The sequence below is a fragment of the Crocodylus porosus genome, unplaced genomic scaffold (assembly GCF_001723895.1).
Source record: "Crocodylus porosus isolate Cpor-Errol unplaced genomic scaffold, CroPor_comp1, whole genome shotgun sequence".
Taxonomy (NCBI): domain Eukaryota; kingdom Metazoa; phylum Chordata; order Crocodylia; family Crocodylidae; genus Crocodylus; species Crocodylus porosus.
In genome coordinates this window covers 2,155,241-2,174,825 of record NW_017728927.1, presented here as the reverse complement: position 1 = coordinate 2,174,825, position 19,585 = coordinate 2,155,241, and the positions used below count along the sequence as shown (strand labels likewise).

The window sequence follows — 19,585 nt, the reverse complement described above, 5'->3', positions numbered from 1 at the left end:
GGGGGGCGGCTGTGGCTTGGGAGTGAGTGGGAGGGCTAAGGCATGGGTGTATCACTGCCTCCCCCAATCATATTACCACCCCCCTCCATGACAGGTGTCCTCTTTTTTGAAACTGAAAGTATGGTAACCCTGATGTTTTGTTGTTGTTTCCTAGCATACACAGGGGATTAATAGTGCTTCTTTGGAGCATTGTGAGATAGAGTAATAAAGGGGGCCCTACTGGAGGAATTTAAGGCATTTTTTCTTGAGGACACTTTGCTACAGGCTTATACTGTGGTCTGTTTGAATTGTCAGTGAAGTCAAGCCCTGGGAAAGAGATGAATTTTAAAAGGATCAGAGGTACTTGCTCTACAAGGAGAGTAGACTGTGACTTTGGTCCCTTATTTGCATAGGCACATATGACTGGAAGGGGTCTTCTGGGCCCCCAAGTCCAGTCCTCTGCACGTGCAGGCAATCATTTAACCTAATGAATCTTCAGCAGTGCTGCTGCAAACTGTTATCCCCAAGTGAAGGGCACAGTATGTGAAACACCTGGGTGAGGCAGGGAGACAAGGGGCACTGACATTGCTGTGCCACTCGAGCCTTGTGGAAGTTGTTGGTTAACCTATGTTCAAGACCCTAGGACAGTGGGTTTTCAGCCTGTGGTCTGCAGACCCCAGGGGGTCTGCAGGCTATCCGAGGGGTCTACGAAAGATGACCATGATCAGTCAAAATATGTGAATACTCACACTTACCATTCAGAAGGGTCTGTTCAAAATTTGTTAGGGTTCTGCAAATGAAAAAAGTTTGAAAACCACTGCCTTAGGAAATCACAGAGGAAAGCAACCCACAACCCGCCTACAGTCCTTTTCAATCTTTCTTAAGAGAACTGGGTTTTGGCAGTTGTTGTGACCCTCGATGGAAGAGTGAGGAAACACCTTGGGTTTTCTAAGTAGTGGTAGGATCATTAGGGCACCCCAGTCCAAAACCTATAGTCTTAGCTGTGTATTAATTACAGGCATCCCAGCACCTCGGAGGAAATCAAAAAACACCTAGAAGCCTGTAGCATTTGTGAGAAGTGGGGGCAAGAGAGGAGGGATGCAGTGGAAGCAACAGGCTTGTTGTCTGAGGCATGGGGTTATCAGACTTCTTCAATACTGCAGGTGCTACCTTCATACCCTTGCAAACAGACAACTGTGTGGGCACGCTGACTGGCACGAAAGAACTCCCTGTCCTGCACCATTCCTTCCGCAGACTTATCCGGTTCAGTTTTAATGAGATTGCCACGTCATTTTGTTTAGCAGACCATTCCAAAACTTCATACTTCTGATAGTTAGAAATCTTTAATTTCAAATCTAAATGGATCTGTAGCCATTTGATCTTGTCTTAAAAGCTTTTCTCCTTTCCTAATATTCACTCCCTAAAAATAGAGTGATCATATCGCCTCTCAATCTCCATTTTGCTAAATTAAGCCAAGCTCTTTTAATCTTCTTTCATAAAAGAAGGGTTTCCATTCCCTTAACCAATTTAGGCAGAAAGCAGGGGAGGGTAGTGCCTTAGAGACTAATTGGTTCAGAGAGGTATTAGCTTTTGTAGGCAACAGCTTACTTCATCACATGCTGTGAATGTAGTTAACCATCTTTAGTAGCTTTTCCTTGGGTGTTTCAGTTTAATTTAATTGTATTTTGAACATTGGTGACCAGAACTGCACACAGTATTTTAAATGGGGGCTTACAAATGCTTGGTACAAAGTATATGTTCCACTAATGCACATTGTTCCTGAGGACTTTTCTGGAAGTTGAATTACAGTGAAAATTGCTGACATTTTAAGTCCATATCAAACAGTTTTTGCTTATCAGTGTTAGAAGCCTCCACCCTCTTCCTCTTTTAAACTTCCATGTAACCTCATAACCCTTCTGTGGCCCTTGGCACTTGATTGAGTTGTGCTGATCCATCTTATCCTCCCCTTCTGAAATTCACAAGGGAGTGATTTCTTTCAAAATATCTTCTGAAAATGACTTTGACGATGCCACCCATAGCATTTCTTATTGCCATGGTAACAAATTTATTTTTTTGGAAGTGATTTAATGACACTGGTATTAATCTGTGGCATGATTAACACATCAAGGTGATGCACTCCCAGAGCCATATGTTTGCCTTCTTGAAGGCCCTGGCATGCTTTTCTTCTCTGCCTTTGAAGGGACTAGCTTACTTTCCGATATTTTTATAACGGTTTTACTTTCAAGTTTTCTGGGCACATCCAAGAAATCTGTCTAGATTTACACATCCTATAAGACTGGGGATATATGTGACTTGGTAATAATAGGCCTCCTGTTCAGTAATTACTAACTTTCATACTTAATTGTTTTTGTCTCTGTACCAGCTATGACAATGAGTACACTGCTCTCTGAAAAAAATACATAACTCAGTGCTACACCCTGTAAGATGTTCTTTTGAAGCTGATGTACAAAGATGATTTCTTTACCGTTGCAATTCTTTGTCATTACATTATGAAAAAGCTTTCCCTTAGAAATGAATTATTAAGTGAATGTTAATTGTTTTTTATCCCCACTGTTTTGTGTCTTGGAAAAAATGTGGCATTTTCCAACATTATTTTCTTATTTTTTTAGGCATCAGCAAGAATCTACTAAAGACCCAGTCATACTCAATGCTCTTCTACATGTGTGCAAGACCATGCATGACTCTGTGAAGTACGATCAGTTATATAAGTTTTATAAGGCTTGAATGCTATGATTTACAGTTCTAATTTTGGGGGCTAACAATTCAAAATGGCTTTGCCATTAATGGGAGTGATGCCAGTGTAGTTGCAGCATGTACTCTTTCCTCTTGAATTATTGTTCTGAATGCTCAAGCAGAATACAAATGGAAGATGACAGTGACTTCATGGGTGTTCCTAGTGGGAAGGGAAGCAGCAAGGATCTTTTTGAGAGTAAAAACCTGTGAAAAAAGTAGTAGAGGCAATTAAATGTTGTCAGTTTTGGGTCCTTTTCAATTTATTGTATTTACTCAAATCCAAGGAATCAGGCTGCAGGAGGTTCCAGGGGGTGAATAGGCACCGGCACAGGCACACACGTGGCAGGGGGCAGCAGCAGAGGAGCAGACAGGCATGGGGGGAGCAAGGGGCAGGTGTCTGGCCCCCTCATGTCCTACCTGCCTGCTGCCACTGCTTTTCCTGCCACAGCTGTGTGGGAGGGGGAAGGAGAGAAGCACTAATTCAAGGCTACATTTCAGTAATTAGATTCTATACATGGAAAATTCTAACAGTTCTAAAAGTGTATGGAATCTAATTATTGGGGGGTCATCTTAAATTTGAAGTCATCTTGAATTTGGGTAAATATAATATCTGTGATGATAAAAACTGGAGTCTCTTCTAAGAACTACTATTAGTAAAATATGTAAGGGGTTTCAGTTCATTTTGCCATTTAAAGTACAGGTCACAATACTCAGTTATCCTCTAGTTGCTTCCAGTTTATTACTCAGTACTTGGCAACCCTAGGTCTGGAAAAGAATATGTAGAGAATCTCCTTTGTGGAGGGCTATTCTTGGATGATATAGGAGCTCCTGTGTCACTTCCCTGGCTTGGCAGGGAGAGAGAGTTGGGTGTCCCTTTCTTCCACTGATTCCTGACTAATGTTTCTCTGAGGCTACTGGTATAGGAACAGTTTAGAACAGTGTTCCCTTTTCTCCAGGATCCCTCTTCTGTACCGAGTCCTCAGCAACCATGGCTGAGAATCCATCCCATAAGATTAGCTGCTACTAGTAATCAAGTTCTTTTTAGAAAAAAGAACTGCCCCTGTATCAAACATCTTGCTATGGGAGACTCACTGACTTTTCTGCAGTGCCTTTCATCCAGTTTCTTTTAAAATACTGGGTAGGTACCAATTAATTAGGCCTCACAAACACACTTTTTGAAGTAGGGATATAAGACTGTTGCAATTTAGAAGAGGAGGTGAAATACAACAGTGAAGTGGTGTGTCCAAAGTCATACAGAAAATTTATGGCAAAATTAGGAAATAAGTTCTCCAGGTTAGAGTTTTATTAGCAAAACTGTCCATTCTCTTTTCTGTTTGTTCTTGCAATTCTATACAGCTCAGTTCCTTGAGGTACACTGAATCACGAACCAGTTATAATTTAGTGCTTATATTTCAAAGGTAACTTTATAGCCTTTATTATTGTAATTATTTTAAGTTATAGTCTCTGAATGCAAGATATATTAGTAATAGAGGAAATCAGTTTTGACATGTGATTCAAATTGGTACCAGTCCGAATGTATAATTTTAAGGTGTGTCATCTTTTTGGCATCTCTCTGGGATACTAGTGCCCTTTCAGTGCCTAAGCACTGAGAATATTGGAAGCAAAAATTCAACATTAAGGATTCAAGGAAGTTTCTAGTAGTCTGTAGTTCACACTTTGTCTGATCTTATTGCCAAAGCAATTCTGAAACTTTTATTGGGAGTCTTGAAATCCCTTATATTAGTAGTTCCGTTAGTTAGCTTCATTCGCTTGATTCTGTTCTGTCAACTCTTTCAGTGGCAAATTCGTATTTAGATTTAATAAGTTTAAACTACCTCTTCTGAACCATTGTTCATGAAAAAAATGCAAAAGCTTCACTCCTGGGTCTAGGGCTCAACATGACATAGACCAACGCAACAGCTGTTGAATGGTAATAACGTTGAGGCTGTAATACCAATCTGGTGCAGAATTAAACTGACAACCTATATAATTGACCCCATAGATCCCATTGCAAATCTCCTGTGCCATCCAGACCTCCGTCATTTGCTGTTTTGATTGGCAGTGTGCTAATGAGCTAATTGTGCTAATACTTTTCTTTTTTTCTACTGAATTTGTATAATAAAACTATTGTTCTGTTTCCATCTGGTGTCTGTGTTAGGAAAAAGGTAAAATGATATGCTGGAGGTCAAAGCTGCAGCGTAATGCTAAAAGGATTAAATGGGCTTACTTAATTTCAACTTAACTTTTTGTTTATTCATTCTAATCAAAATAGACTTCACTTATTAAATTTTAACATGATGTAAATTTGCCTCATATTGAATGTGACCTCTGCTTTCTGAAGTAAAGATTACCATGAGGACATCTATCTAGATACTTTAATGCAGTTTATAACAGCATGACATGTAGGGAGCACTGTAATACGCACACAGTTGAGCTAATCAATTGAGAACTGAAACTTGAAAGAAAGTTTAATACTATAAAGAGGAAGGAACTTGAACATAGATTAGCTATTTTCGTTCTTGTTGATAGTTGATTTCAAGTTATATTTGCATTCAGATCTTTATTCTGTAGTGCAGTGGTACTCAATCTTCTGGCCCCACGGGCCAGATGGGTGGTGTGGAGCTTATCTGCAGGCCAGATCCTGGAGGCAGGGTTGGTTCATGGGCCAGATCCATCATGAGGTCAGCATGCAGGGTTGATCTACAAGTGCAGTCTGGCCAGCCCCTATATACCAACATGACCTGGCATAGGTGGCCTTTCCATCTGGCCTGTGGGTCCCGTAGGTCCAGAAATTTTGCAGTGGGAAGTAGTAGCAGCTTAAGTTGCTGCCTCTGGAAGCCCACACAGTTAATGCTGCCACCACTTGCCTGCTATCATATTTCCAGACCTGTGCAGAGCTCCACAGACTGAATGAGACAGTCCCACGGGATAGATTCAGCCCCCGGGGTGGAAATTGAGCACCACTTGTAATACAACACTTCATCCACAGACCTGCTAAACTTGTTTAGGAATATTAATTAGCTTAAACTCCATCTCTTTTCATTGGGATTCAAAGTATTTCATAGTGAGATTTCTATTGGTTGCTAAACTTTGTAAAATCTTAATTTTTTTTGTTGAACTTGAATGTTAGTGCAGACTTGATCTGGCAGTATCCCTTTACTAGTGTTGAAATTGACAGATGGTTATAAATACAGTCGTTTTTTCAGAGTGTTTAAAATTGTAGTGTAATGCCAAAATTATGATTAACATCTCACTTAATAACATACTGTTTTGTATGCGGACCTGATCTTTTAAAAATAATGTGTAAGATACACACATAAGCTTATATTTGGAGGTATATATTTTTTGGAGAGTGGCTTATCTTAATTATTGACCATGTAAATTTACTCTTTTTAGTGCACTAACACTTGAAGATGAGAAGAGAATGTTAGCAGCTTTGATAAATGGATTTATAAAAATGGTAAGTAGCTGTTGTGCATGACTGCCTATAAAACTTAAAACTGGGATTCTAAAACAGCCCACTGTGGTTGCCAATATACTACTGAAATTCAATCCAAGTTGCATATCTAACTCATTTAGGTCTATCAAAAATCCCAGCCAGGAAATATTTTGTAAAGTAAATACACAGATGTTTGAAGGAACTGTCAAAGAACCAATGATGATGAGTTGGTATCACACGTATAGTTTAAAGTGTGGGTATTTCTAAAGATGTTAAATCTTCTGGTTATTTTTTTTGTTTGTTTCTTGCCTATTGTGAGCAGTATCATTAGTAGATTGAATTTTGCCAGTCCCAGCTGAAGGGGATGAAGGCAAAGTAAAAACATGAAGTAAGACTTAAAGATTTACAGGTACACTGATACATCGGTCTGATGTTGGATCGGCACTGATATAAAGAAAATTGATTGTATCGGAAATTGGCCTGAAGTGGTCAATAATTGGGCTGATAAATGCCAGTGCATGCACACAGGTGTTGTGCAGCACACAGGCAACAAGGAGCACAGCCCGGCAGCTTGGAGAGCTGCATGCAGCTGGTAAGTCTGTTGTGCTGGAGAAGGGGAAGGAAGGGGCGTGGGGGGCAGATCAACACCCACCGTGGTAAAGGAGGAGTGGGCTGGGGCAGGCACTCCCCAGCTGTGGCAGGACAGGGCGTGGGACACAGCTGTGGTTTGTCTGGGGGATGCGGGGTCGGGGGGAGGTGGCTTCCACCACTGCACATACCATACGAGGGCACGAGGGGGGCATGTGTCCCTGGATCTGGGTGGGGGGCGGGGCTACACCAGGCTCTTCCCGGGGCGGAGGGTTAGGCTGGGGCTGCACTTAAGGTAGGTGGTAGTGGTGCTGGGAGGGGAGGGCTATAGTGAAATTTGGGGTGGCTGCAGCCCCTCCTGCCCCCCCCCCGTAGCCCCAATCCCAATGTGACTACTGCTGCCCACTCTGAGCTCAGCCCAGTGTAGCCTCTGCCCCACCCTGGACAGATCCGAGGGCATGCGCCCTCCCCCCGGTGCCCTTCCGGGGTGCGCACACCAGCAGGAGCCCTCTCCCCCCTGCACCTCCTGGATGATCCATGGTTCTGTCCTACGCCCTTCCCTGGCTGGGCAGCACCTGCCCCAGCCCCACTTCCTCCCTCACCGCAGGCGGTGTTGATCTACCCCCACACATCCCTTCCCTCCCCCCTTCCCTTCCACCACAACAGACTTACCAGCTGGAGGCAGCTATATTGGAAATTGGATTGGTATCAGCCAATATGGCTCCTTAAAAATCTGCTATCAGTATCGGCCCCCAAAATATTGGTGCACCCCTCTTAAAGATTAAAAAACATCAGGAGTTTGGACCCATCAGAATCAGGATGCTGGTATAAAAATATAAAACCTCTCTGAGATATTTTGTTACCTTCTAATTTTTGATCCTTTGGGTTGTGTTTCTAGAGACGCTTTCCCCTATGATCCGTGAAACTAGAAACAGTTTTTGAATAAGAGATTTTTTTGTAATCGCTTGGCTACACAAGAGAGGTCTTCAAGAAAATAATCAAATATGGCAGGACTTTTATTTGCTGCATGCAAATAAAAGATGTTCCACTGGCTTTTGAGGTAGAAGCAAATTAGAAGTTGGGAGTATAAACACTTCCAAATTTATACTTGGTTTCTATTAACACAAATCCTGGCTCATCGTTTAACCTTTCATAGCAACCAGGGTTTCCCCATTTTTCTCAATGTCATCTTTCTTCTAATCAGATGGCCAGTCTGCTTTGTAGTTTTATCCAGCTAGCCAGTTTCTCTTCAACTTAATATTCATTAATAGCCACCTGTTTATTGCTTGAAAGAGTTCATCTGATAGTTCTTTACCACATAAAATATTGCAGAACTTCTCAGAGGGGAAATTGTAACATATTAAATATGTTTCTCTGTAGTTGTAGAAGGTTCAGTAATGGTATATAATGTGTAATGCTGATTTAAATACAGAAGCACAGTGCAATATTAGCTGGGTGGTAACTTGAAATTTGTGGCATTAAACTCTGTGAATTCCTGCCTTGTTTAATATGCTTTGTGTTATAACCCAAGTTCTCACGGCTTGCAGCCTCCTCTGAGTTTTTCTTTGCTGTTGGTTATTTTTGTGCGGGATTATAATTGGAGACGCATCCTTAGTACAGCCAAGCCTGCTTGTTCAGGAAACTGTGTTTTTACAGACATTCCCCAAGGACATACTCTCAGAAAATCACAATTTGCACAGAAGTTAGAAAGGCAAAGTAACTTGCATCTGAAATTCAAGAAGCAGTCCTATTTTCAGTGCAGTCCCTTTTAATCCCTTTATGTAATGAAAGCTTCTATTTAAATCAATATTAAATTATTCTTTCATGGGTGACTTGAGTAAGATGTTGGTCTTCCTTTTTTTTTCTTTATATCTTATATTGGAACAAGCTTCAGAAGTATTTTAAATGTATAAATGCAGGCTGACTTAAAGATTGCTGCTTCTTTCATGCATCTGACCTGATCACTGAAATGTTCTTGCAGAAAACTCTTCCTTTTAAATTCTGGAAAACTAGGAGTCTGTGATCAGAGTCTTACACAATGAGCCATACAAGGAAAGGCTGAGGGATCTGGGAATCTTCAGCCTGAGGAAAAGAAGGCTGAGAGGGGACCTGGTAGCAGCTTACTGCTACACTTGGGGAGTACATCCAGAGCTCAGTGAGCAACTGTTCAACAGGGCACCTGAGGGGAAAACCAGGAGTAATGGCCACAAGCTCCTGAAAAATTGATTCAGGATCAACATTAAGAAAAAAATCTTCACAGTCAGGATATCCAGACTGTGGAATAAGCTCCCTCCAGTGGTGGTGCAATCCCCTACCCTGGAAATCTTCAAGAGGAGACTGGACAGTCACCTTGCTGCAGTCACCTGACCCCCAGTTGTCTTTCCTGCTTGGTGCAGGGGGCTGGACTCGATGATCTTCCAAGTTCTCTTCGGCTTTACAATCTATGAATCACAAAAGGGTTTACTTTTGAATTTCTCTCCTGGCCTTCCTGGTGGAGTCCGTAGTTTGGACTTTTGGAGTGTCGCAAAAAGGATATAGATTTCATAGATTCCATAGACATCAGGGCTGGAAGGGACCTCGGGAGATCATCGAGTCCAGCCCCTAATAGATATTAGGTAATATCTATTACCGAAGTCAAGCAAAGACTTGGACAAATTGCTTTAAAGCTTTAGTTAGGGACATTGCTTCAAAACCCCATGGAAAATGGAACATATTAATATAGCATATAGAAAGCTTCTAGCTGTGAGCTGCAGACATGGTTAAAATATGACTTTATCTTTCTATTCTAGGTTTCATTTGGCCGTGACTTTGAACAACAGCTGAGTTTCTATGTTGAAGCCAGATCAATGTTTTGCAATTTGGAACCTGTTCTTGTGCAGTTGATTCATGTAAGAAAGAACTCATCTCTAAATGTAGTTTTATTCAGTTATGGGTTTTTGGGGGGGTTGTTTTTTTTTTTTCTTTCTTATTTTGTTTTTTGCATTAGCTTTCAAAGACTGCTGTAGCTTTAGAAGACTTGTTAAGGCCTTGTCATTAGGTATTCAGAAGTATACATTTGTTCTTCCCCCCACACCCTGCTAAATTCTGTTGGGATTTGTTCCAATAGTGCCAGTGGGCTAAGGAACATAATTTTTTTGAGATCTCTGGGTCAATAGAATAAAGGTTATGATAAGGTTTTTCTGTGCATTCAGGAACTGGAAGGGTTGATGGTCATAGAAGGCATGTGTGACTCAGGTGAAAAGGACCCACTTGTAGAACAAATACCCAAAACGGACGAGACGGAACACAGACTCTAACTATTTGGGAAAATGGTGCAAAACGCTATTTGATCAAGTTTTTTTGTATTGTAAGCAGAAGGGCTTTAACAACATGAAAGTTTTTCATAAGCTTGCCTGGCAGGTTTAAGAGGTTGAAACTTTATAAATAAAATAAATTCAATTAGGGACTTGGCTATTGCCAGCCCTATATTTTCCACAAAACTTGTGGAAATATGGTGACTGCCAGCAGTAAATTATAGGCCAGCATTTGTAATTGGGTTTATTTAGCCTACTTCCATGTTAATATGTATGTAATAATTATTGTGAACAAGATATAAATGGCATATGCACTAGAAATTAAGAAAAAACAGTGACTTTTAGTGGAGTTGTAGAAGAGAAGCATAAAGAAGAAACAGCATAACAATATGTGAAAAGACAGACTTATGCTTCAGACTTAATTTTGACAGAATGATGTCAAGATGCACTGAACTGAACTCATGTGACTATTTTTTAATTAAAAACAGACTTCCCCACCCCCCCAGCCTTGCTTTATTACAGCAAACAAGAAAAGGAAATGAGGACAGCTAAAAGGCTGTATCTACAATTCACTATATAGTATACCAAGTTCTGCTGGTTTTTCCTAATCTTTGAATGCATCATCAGAATTATATAAATGTGACTTCAGACCTTGCATTTAAAACTTTGCATAATTAAGAAAGAGAGTAATATAAAGCAACCATAATGAGCCTTTTAGTTTCTTGTTGGTGGAGGAAAACGATGGAAAGTAATCTTCAGTAAATTAGATTGACTAGTGAAAAGAAGAGTTCAAATAGAAATGGTGATTGACTCTGGTTGAAACTTCCTAACTTAGAATCATAGAGAAGTCGGGCTGGAAGGGGACCTCCAGAGGCCATCTAGTCCAACCCCTGTCTGAGGAAGGATCATCCCTATCTAAACTTCACTTAGGAATTGTCTACTGCAGTCTTGGGTTGAAGTTAAACAAGTTATTTTTTTAGTTTTTACACTAGCACTACTAAAGCACTAATGTGATCAAAGTGTAACTGTGATAAGTACTTTCACTTGGAGGTTAGACTCCGGGCCAACTACTACAATTAAGATATATCAACATTTTATGGAACAGTGTAAAATTCTCCTTGGCTGCTTTTAGTATTGAAGTGTTTAACTTAATGGAATTAATAAAAGCTGTTTTGTTTATTTGCAGACAGCAATTCATGTTTTTTGTCTTTATGTATATAGTCTGTGAACCAGCTGGCAATGGAAACAAGAAAAGTGATGAAAGGGAATCATTCCAGAAAGACTGCTGCATTTGTCAGAGTAGGTGTAAATGTAATAGGTTTCTAAACCACTCATTCCCCTTTATACAAATGTTGTCATCTGTCAGCTTATAGTTATAGTTATAATTTGCCATATTGCTATCAGCTCACTGTTTCTGTATGAACACTGATGTTTGTTTGCCAAAGGCCAATTGCTACCACCCTCTTTCAATCAAAACTCCTATACGGAGTTTTGTACGTTTTGCAAGAATTGGTCCTCAATCAAAGTTTATTGTTTTTTTCACTGTCTACATGTTTTCTAAACATTTTTCAAGAAAACTTAATTCCCCCCCCCCCCCAAAACTGTCATTGCATACCCAAGCCAGTTATAGAATGAAAGGTAGTTACTGGAAGAGTAATGTTTCTTGTTTTATAAGTGATATGACTTAAGCAGGTACTTAAATGTAAAATAACATCTTCTCTTCATGTTTGAAGTATGCAGAAAAGCCACTTAATGCAGGTATGTTTGTGTAAGGGCATCAGATGACATGCATGTAATGCTGCTTATTTTTTTCCTCCTCTTAAATATCTTACCCAGTAAGTATTGTTGGGAAGGGTTAAATGGGTTCTGCTGACTTGTGACCCCTGGCATCTGAATATTTGGGGAAGTGGGATTGCCTCTGAGAGGATCTGTGATACAAGCTCTTGAAGGAGACATCGGGCATGTCTGTGTGTTCAAATAATCTGGGAGCAGTTTACTCTGCTGGCTGCATGTCTACATGTGCAGGGATGTGGGAACAGATTTAGTGCTCTTAGCAGCAGACTGCTCCTGCTCCCTGTGGTCCTGCACCAGGTAGCTCCCCCTGGGTGCTAGCTCAGGGGTCAGGAGAATGCTGTCTACTGGCAGGGGATAGGACATTGCTCCTTGCCTCCAAAAAATACCTGCAGGGACAATATTCCCATGTCCCAACAGCAGGGAGTTCCCAGCCCCAGCTCTGCCCAAGCCCTGTAGTTGTGGGGCCTAGACTGGAAGATCCTTATTTCCCAGCCCAAGCCCCATGGTTGTGAGGCTGGGAGATTCTTCTCCCCCAGCCTAAGCCCCACAATCGCAGGGCCCAGGCTGGGAGATTCTTCTTTCCCTGCGCCAGCCCTGCAGTTGCTGGGCTGGTTCTCTCTGCACCAGCCCCAGCACCACTCTGCCAGCAAATGCTTTCCCAGTGCTGGCCCCACAACTGCAGGGTTCAGGCTCCCTGCTGCTGGGGCAGGGGGACATAGTCTCCACCTGGGCTCTAGTGGTGGAGCCTGTCCTGGCAGCAGGCAGCTCCCAGGGGCAGGGAGCAGTCTGCTGCCCCTTGCTACCAAGCTGACCAGGAACACATTTGCTTCTGGTCAGGGGTCAACACGTGCTACAGTACAGTAAGTAAGAGGAGTGCACAGATAGAGATTTTTTGGGCTGACAGTGATGGCCAATTTTTAATGACCCATATCGGCCAATACCGTTCCAATAGCCTATATGTAGCCGGGCAGCTTGCAGAGCATTGTCTGGCTGGTAAGTCTGTTGTGGGGACAAGGGAGGAGGGAAAGGGCATGGGGGGGGCAGATTGGGGCCCCAGTGGTGAGTAGGGCTGGGGGAGGAACTGTGCAGCTGAGGTGGGGCACGTAATGGAGCCACAAGCATCTCGTCTGGGGGGTATGGGGGGCGTGCCCCCAGATATGTGCACAGGGCGAGGGTGGGTTGCCACTGCAGGCTGGAGTGGTGACAGGATCTTCCTGGCGGTGGCTCTGGGCCGGGGCTTCACTCAGGATGGGTGGCAGTGGCACCGGGAGGGGAGGCTACAGGGGTGGGGCTGCAGCCACTCAAATTCACTGTAGCCCCCCTGTAGCAGTTCTGCCACTGCCCGCTCTGAGCGCAACCCTGGCCCAACTCCCTCTGCCAAGAAGAGCCTGGCACCACCCCTGGCCCCACCCAGCAGTGGTAGCCCACCCTCGCCCTGCATGCAGATCCAGGGCACATGCCCCCCTTGGCCTCCCAGGGTGCACATAGCAGCAGGAGCCACCCCCTTGACACCCCGGACCAGCCACTTGTGGCTCAGTCCCGCATCCCACCCTGGCTGTGTAGCTCCTGCCCCAGCCCGTCTCCCTTCCTGACCTCTGGGGCCTCAGTCTGTGCCCACCCTCCCCCTCACCGACCCTTCCCTTGCAACAGACTTACCAGCCGGACCTGGCTGCTCTCCAGGCTCTTGGGCTATGCTCCTGGCAGCCTGTGTTCTGTGCTGCAGCTGTGCATGCCACGGGGCTTTTATTGGCCACATCAGCCAAAAAAAAGCGAACTGCTGATACTGTCAATTTTCCTTATATTCGTGCCAATCCAATATGGGACCAATGTATCAGTGCTCCTCTAGTAAGTAATTTTGAGTAAATTTGCTACCTGCAAAAGCAAACAGCACATTTACGTGCAGTTAGAACAGAATACAGTGCAGTAAGTATCTGCATGCGTAGATGGTGACACTGTGCAGTAATTGGCTCTAATCTTGAGTAAAGGATCTTGTGCAGACATGGCCGCTAAGCCTTAAAGTTGGTCTGATCTTATTGTTATGATTTTTGCTTTTTTTTGTTTATAATGACAAACATCAGGAGTTGGTTGAGTGAGGACTTCACCCATTTTATGGGTTTTTTTTGATAGGTCACATTTGGGCAGGTGCTCTCAATGCATCTTGACTGTTGTGTGTTAATAAAAATGCAGCCCTAATGTAAGAGATGAGTCATGTTTTCAATATATATTTTCTTATGTGTTTAGGCTTGTGTTGCCTTCTGCTTCATTACAATTCCTTCTCTGAGTAGTATCTTTGCACGTCTTAATCTGTACCTACACTCTGGACAAGTTGCCTTGGCAAATCAGTGCCTTTCACAAGGTAAGCCAGAGATTTTGTGCTGAGTGCACAACTTGCTTATTTGAAAACACAGTATTTTTACCTATGGATAATACTCTATTAGTTTGAAACCATAAATATAGGCATATTTTACAACAAATATGCCTAGCCTGTAAACAATATTATCACAAAAAGAATTTACATGGTACCTTCTGTTTCCAAAACATCAGTTTTAATATTGATCCTATAGTGTAAAGATAAAGTAGAAAAGCGAAGTCTTTAGCCTCCATATCTTGACTCCTATTGTCATAATAACAATGTAGGGCAACCTATCTCAAAGTATATTTAAAAAATGCTATTTGAATATGGCAGTGGTGTAGGTTGTAGCCATGTTGGTCTAAGGACATAGGCAGACAAAGTTCTTTGAGTGAATCTGATATCTTTCATTAGACCAACTTAAATAGTTGGAAAAAAAATCTTAAGCAAGCTTTCAGATTTAAAAACCCTTTGTCAGACTGAGGAAGTTTCTGCAGTTGGTGTGTGCACTTGCTGTTACTTTTCATTCCATCCAGGAAGAGCACACACCAACTGCAGAAACTTCCTTGGCCTGGCGAAGGGTTTTTAAACCTGAAAGCTTGCTTAAATTTTTTTTCCAGCTATTTAAGTTGGTCTAATAAAAGATATCAGATTCACCCAAAGAACCTTGTCTGTCTTTTGCATATGGCTTCAATTTGAATAAACACCTGAAGTTATTTGCACATTCACTTTTTAAAACAGTTTATGCTTGTGTGTGTGTGTGTGTGTGTGTGTGTGTGTGTGTGTGTAAAAAAAAAAAAAAATAATAATAATAAAATTGGGGTGGTGCAGGGTACCTTCTTTTCATTTGCAAGACCAAAAAGTGCTTTACATTAATCTTCTTTGGAAAGAGGAAACTTAAATCAGCCAAAATTATTCGAGGGCTTAAGATATTTCTGGCAAGACAATTTGGAAAGAAATAAAACTCCAGAAACTTCAGTCAGGTTGGCCTAGTCATTGATTAGGGTAGTTCATTTGGTTGGACTACAAGATTGGTGTCAATGCAGCGGAAGAATAAGTGATGAAGAAATGCTTTGCTCATAAAAATGTTAGATGCGTTTCGGGGAGATCATGATGGTATTGGAAAATGGGAAGAAACCAAAATAAATGCTTATTTGGTCTGAAATATCATTGAACAAACGTCTGAACATGGTGTTCAGTGGCCTTGTTTTGTTAGCTGTCTTAAATAAATTGTAAAATAGAAACCCTGACCACTTAGAGGATTTTTTTTAACCACAAGATTTCTGGCAGGAAGTGGCTTATACTCTTAAACTGCAATTTTACTGTGTGCTGTTAAATATTTGTGATGGTTGCCCTTAAATGATGACTGCATTCTGGGGCTGGTTCAAGTGCTCCCCATTTGTTGTGTATAGTTAGTATAGTGCTTTTGGATTTTTCAGATTTATTTTTACCTATAATAATGTCTTTTACTGTTAAGCACTGTTATTTCCCCATAATTGTTACTGCAGTAATAAAAGCAATAAATTGTATTACTATGAAAATACATTCTTGTGATACTCATGTGTTTAACCTGCCTTGGTGTAAGTTGTTGGGCTGGATAACCTATTTAGATGCCTCCCAGTCCTCTTTCTCTAAGACTATGGGAGGAAAGATCCTTCATGCATATTCACGAAGCTTTAACATAGATGAGCAGCAATTCAAAAAGCCAAACCATTTGAAACAAGTTATATTGTCAGGTTTTTAATTGAAAACAGATTTATCTTTCGTCTTTACTTTCTAGAGCAAACCCAATCAAATCTTGCATTTAATGACAGTTGAATTAGGGGGATAGGTATCAAATCATTGGAATCATAAGGTTAGAAGGGATCTCAGGGTTATATGGTCCAACCCCCTGCACCATTGCAGGAATTTTAGGAAAATTGCCTTTTTCCTAATGATGAGCTCTGTTGGACTTTGAATTAGTCTCCTGGCAATAGCAGCATTAATAAGTAAAATTACAGTGGGGGAACATTACAGAGCAAGCAAGCCTTTGCTTGCGCAGAGAAAGATTGGATGTTGGATTCCATCTCTGATTTTGGTGTTTTCCATGTGAAAGTAATGGGAATGTAACTCTTCCTTTACTTGGATCTTGTCATCTTTTCAGTTCACAATGTTGTCAGACCTCTGCATTTGCTAGTAGGTTCCAGCTGCCCAAACAAGCTGACTTAGGAAGCTGATTAGGTCTTTTTGTACAAGACCACTGATAAATGTTCTTTGTTTTGAACACAATGTTGGACATATAGTAGGCAGGGCAGTTGGATTGAGAGCAAAGCTGGCTCTTGTCCAAGTATATTGGAAAAATAAGCATTGCAAAGTCAATTGTGCAGTTGATATTCATGTAGCTTGTTTGTATGTAGACAAACTGTGCACAGACCTCAGACTGCAGCAACTTTTTCCTCTGGTGATTTTTCTGGTGTGTTTGTATGTTGCTAAGTAGTGGGACTTTTCCTAGAAATAAGGTCAGTTGGTAAATCCCAGGGGCAGGCACTTATTTTGGGTGGAGGGCCGCTTATTGAGTTTTGGCAAGCCATCAAGGTCCGCATGATAGGCACCCAAGGGTAGATGCATATAAATTTTCTAAATTGCTTAGGGGCCCCATGGGCTAGATAGAATGGCCTGGTGGGCCACATGTGGCCCGTGGGCCGCATTTTGCCCACCCCTGATATCCTGTCTATAGGACTATACCCTATGCTTTCAGGGGCTGGTTTCGTGATCTGATAGCTTTTTCTACATGTCTGTCATCCTGCTCTCCCCTGCCCGGTTATCTTTATGGTCAGTCTTCTTCCTCAAGGACTTTGGCTTAGGCAGTTTCCCAGATTTTTGAAAGCGAGAATCTCCAAATTATTTTTATTTTGCATGCATATATGAAAACACAGAACAATCAGTGCAGAGTATTGAAAGTGTGTCACCAGAATGAGTAGCCTGTTTTGTTCATACTGACAGCATATGATATGTCACTATAGTAACTTTATAAAAAGCAAATAAGTTCTTTAAAGAGTCTTGCTGTGGGCATACACAGTTATGCTAGTTCTGTGACTTTTTGGAAAGTTGGTCAGCAAGCATGTGTGATGATGGGGCTAAGGCTACGTGTATAACTGTCAAAGTGCATAGTTTCAGCCGGTTCGTCTCATAGAACCACACAGTTTACATTGAAAATCAAATTTCTAGGTTACTTCAGTAGGAACTAGAGTGGGTCCTTATTCTGTGTCTAAAGAATGTGCATCTTGAATGTATATATGAATACTGATTAATGCATTCAAGTTGATCCACTCCTTCGCTCAAAGCCACGTTGATGCTGGCTCACCAAAAGAACTGACCCTGCATCCAGTGCTGTGTGTAATAGTAAGAAACACATAGTCCTTCCCAGGGCTAAGAGGTGAAATATTGCTGCATGGCATAGCTTGAGCTGGTTTGGTTTTGCATTGTCCAATATTGTAGGGAAAGGCTTAATGCCGAGCTAATGTTTTGATCCAGGCAATCAATCTATGGTGGTTTCCTTGCAATTCTAGCTGCCTTTTTAAATATTCAATGCTCAGTTCTGGAAGATTAGGCTTTTTCTTGAAGCCCTTACATGGAATTTGGCTGTTTGGCACTAGGAGTTAATTGTACAGTAAAATCAGTAGTTACCAGATTGAGTCTGTCAATCACTGTATGATTTCTATAAACTTTCAATTTGTGCCATTTTAGAAGGGAGTACAAATTACCATCCTCATCTGCATGTTGATAATATCTTTCAATACATCTGGCAACATTTTGCTCTTGAAAGTGACAGACAATTCACGTTTTAGGGAGGGAGAATGTATAGCTACGCTGAAGCAAACTCCTTGGGTAGATGCACTGGTGTACAAAGTGGCTTGCATCAGTGCAGCAAGGTGTGACAGTTGTACCACTTCTTTACACCTGTGAGTCCCATCTTGGCGTGGGGTCAGCTACCAATGTAGCTATCCCAGTGCACAAAAGCCCCAGTGCAGACAAGCTTTGAGGTTCCTGTTACTTGTAGCTGGAAGAGCACACACCAACTTCCTCAGCCTGATGAAGGGTATTTATACCTGAAAGCTTACTGAGAAGAATTTTTCCAACTATTTGAGTTGGTCTAATAAAAGATATTACATTTACCCAAGGAACCTGTTGCTTGTAGAGCACTTCTGAATGCAATGTTGCCATTATTCTGACTGACAGAAGGAGCTGTTCATGGAGGATTGGATCAGAATGACTGTGGCTTGAGACAACTCTTCAGTGACAGCATCAACATTTTGCCCAGCCCAGGGTTCATTGTCTGCTGGGCCTTGAAGCCCCCTGATGTGATGGCACGTTGCTAACAAAGGCAACTCTGGTTTCTATTATTGTATCCCATCATCTGCATTTGATTCATTTAGGTTATGGACTTGTAGGATTCTTCAGACTCTTGGTATATTCCCATTGGGCTGTGATGGTTATGTTTGAAAAGCTCTTTCTAGAGGTAGTCTGCCTGTCTTTGGATTAATATTTCTGTTGCTTATGCTTTTCCAAGGTAATGCCGTTGTCTTATGGTCCAATTTTAAAGGCAGTTTTTAGAATCCAATTCAGTAAACCCTGTGGTTGTTTAGAGTCTCATTCAGAAGTTTTTGACTGTTAGATTCAAAGTAGCAAGAAAACGAAGTGGTGAAAGTTACTAAATGCTTTAAAGGGTAGGAAGGAAAGCTGCCTGAGAGCTGTTTAAGCAGTAACATGTTTTGAAATGTAGTTAGCAGCACAGTTGGTGGAAAGTAATTACTGTTATGCAGAGGTAGTGTTGCAGTGTTCTGACTGCAGACTGCACAGGGAGGTGTAAAAAGCAATGCAGTCTGTAGGTAAGTACACCTTATAATTCATTATTACGGCATCTGCTGACATAGGCAGCTGCAGTCACTGGGGTGGATTGGTGCACAGCCCACTAATTCTCTGCTTAGGAATGTCTGCCTCCCCAGCCAAGCATATAGAGCAGCTTCTGGGCTCCACTGGTATCTGGTTATTTCTTCTTTTTGATAATTCCAGCAGTAGTTTCTCTTAGCTTTTCCCCCTCTGGGCGTCCCCTAATTCCTTTACCTCTTGCTTTCCTTCTTGTTCTCACACCAAGATGTAGAGCCATTGCCTAGAAAGGTATGTAGCAAAGCAGCAAAACTTTGAAAAAAAGCTCAATTTTTTTTCCGATTTTGTAGTTGGTCTAATAAAAGGTATCATCTCTGAACCAAGAATTCTAGAGTTTTGCATTTCTTTTTGTCTCAGATCAACACGGCTATCAAATACATCCCTCTTATCAATATCAGCATACCGTGTTAGCCTCAGATGCTTCCTGAGGCTCCCACATTGAGGCCTTTAGCTTGTTGGAAT

At 41.7% G+C, this 19,585-nt stretch overlaps 1 protein-coding gene across 1 annotated transcript in view; it reads left to right on the top strand.

Moving 5' to 3' along the window:
* Positions 1-19,585, top strand: part of CUNH16orf62 (chromosome unknown C16orf62 homolog) — a 98,579-nt gene that overhangs the window by 54,636 nt on the left and 24,358 nt on the right. The window contains exons 22-26 of the mRNA XM_019541765.1: positions 2,610-2,690; positions 6,130-6,193; positions 9,550-9,648; positions 11,275-11,352; positions 14,089-14,203. Coding sequence (XP_019397310.1) covers positions 2,610-2,690; positions 6,130-6,193; positions 9,550-9,648; positions 11,275-11,352; positions 14,089-14,203 — 437 coding nt within the window. The remainder of the gene's footprint in view (positions 1-2,609; positions 2,691-6,129; positions 6,194-9,549; positions 9,649-11,274; positions 11,353-14,088; positions 14,204-19,585) is intronic.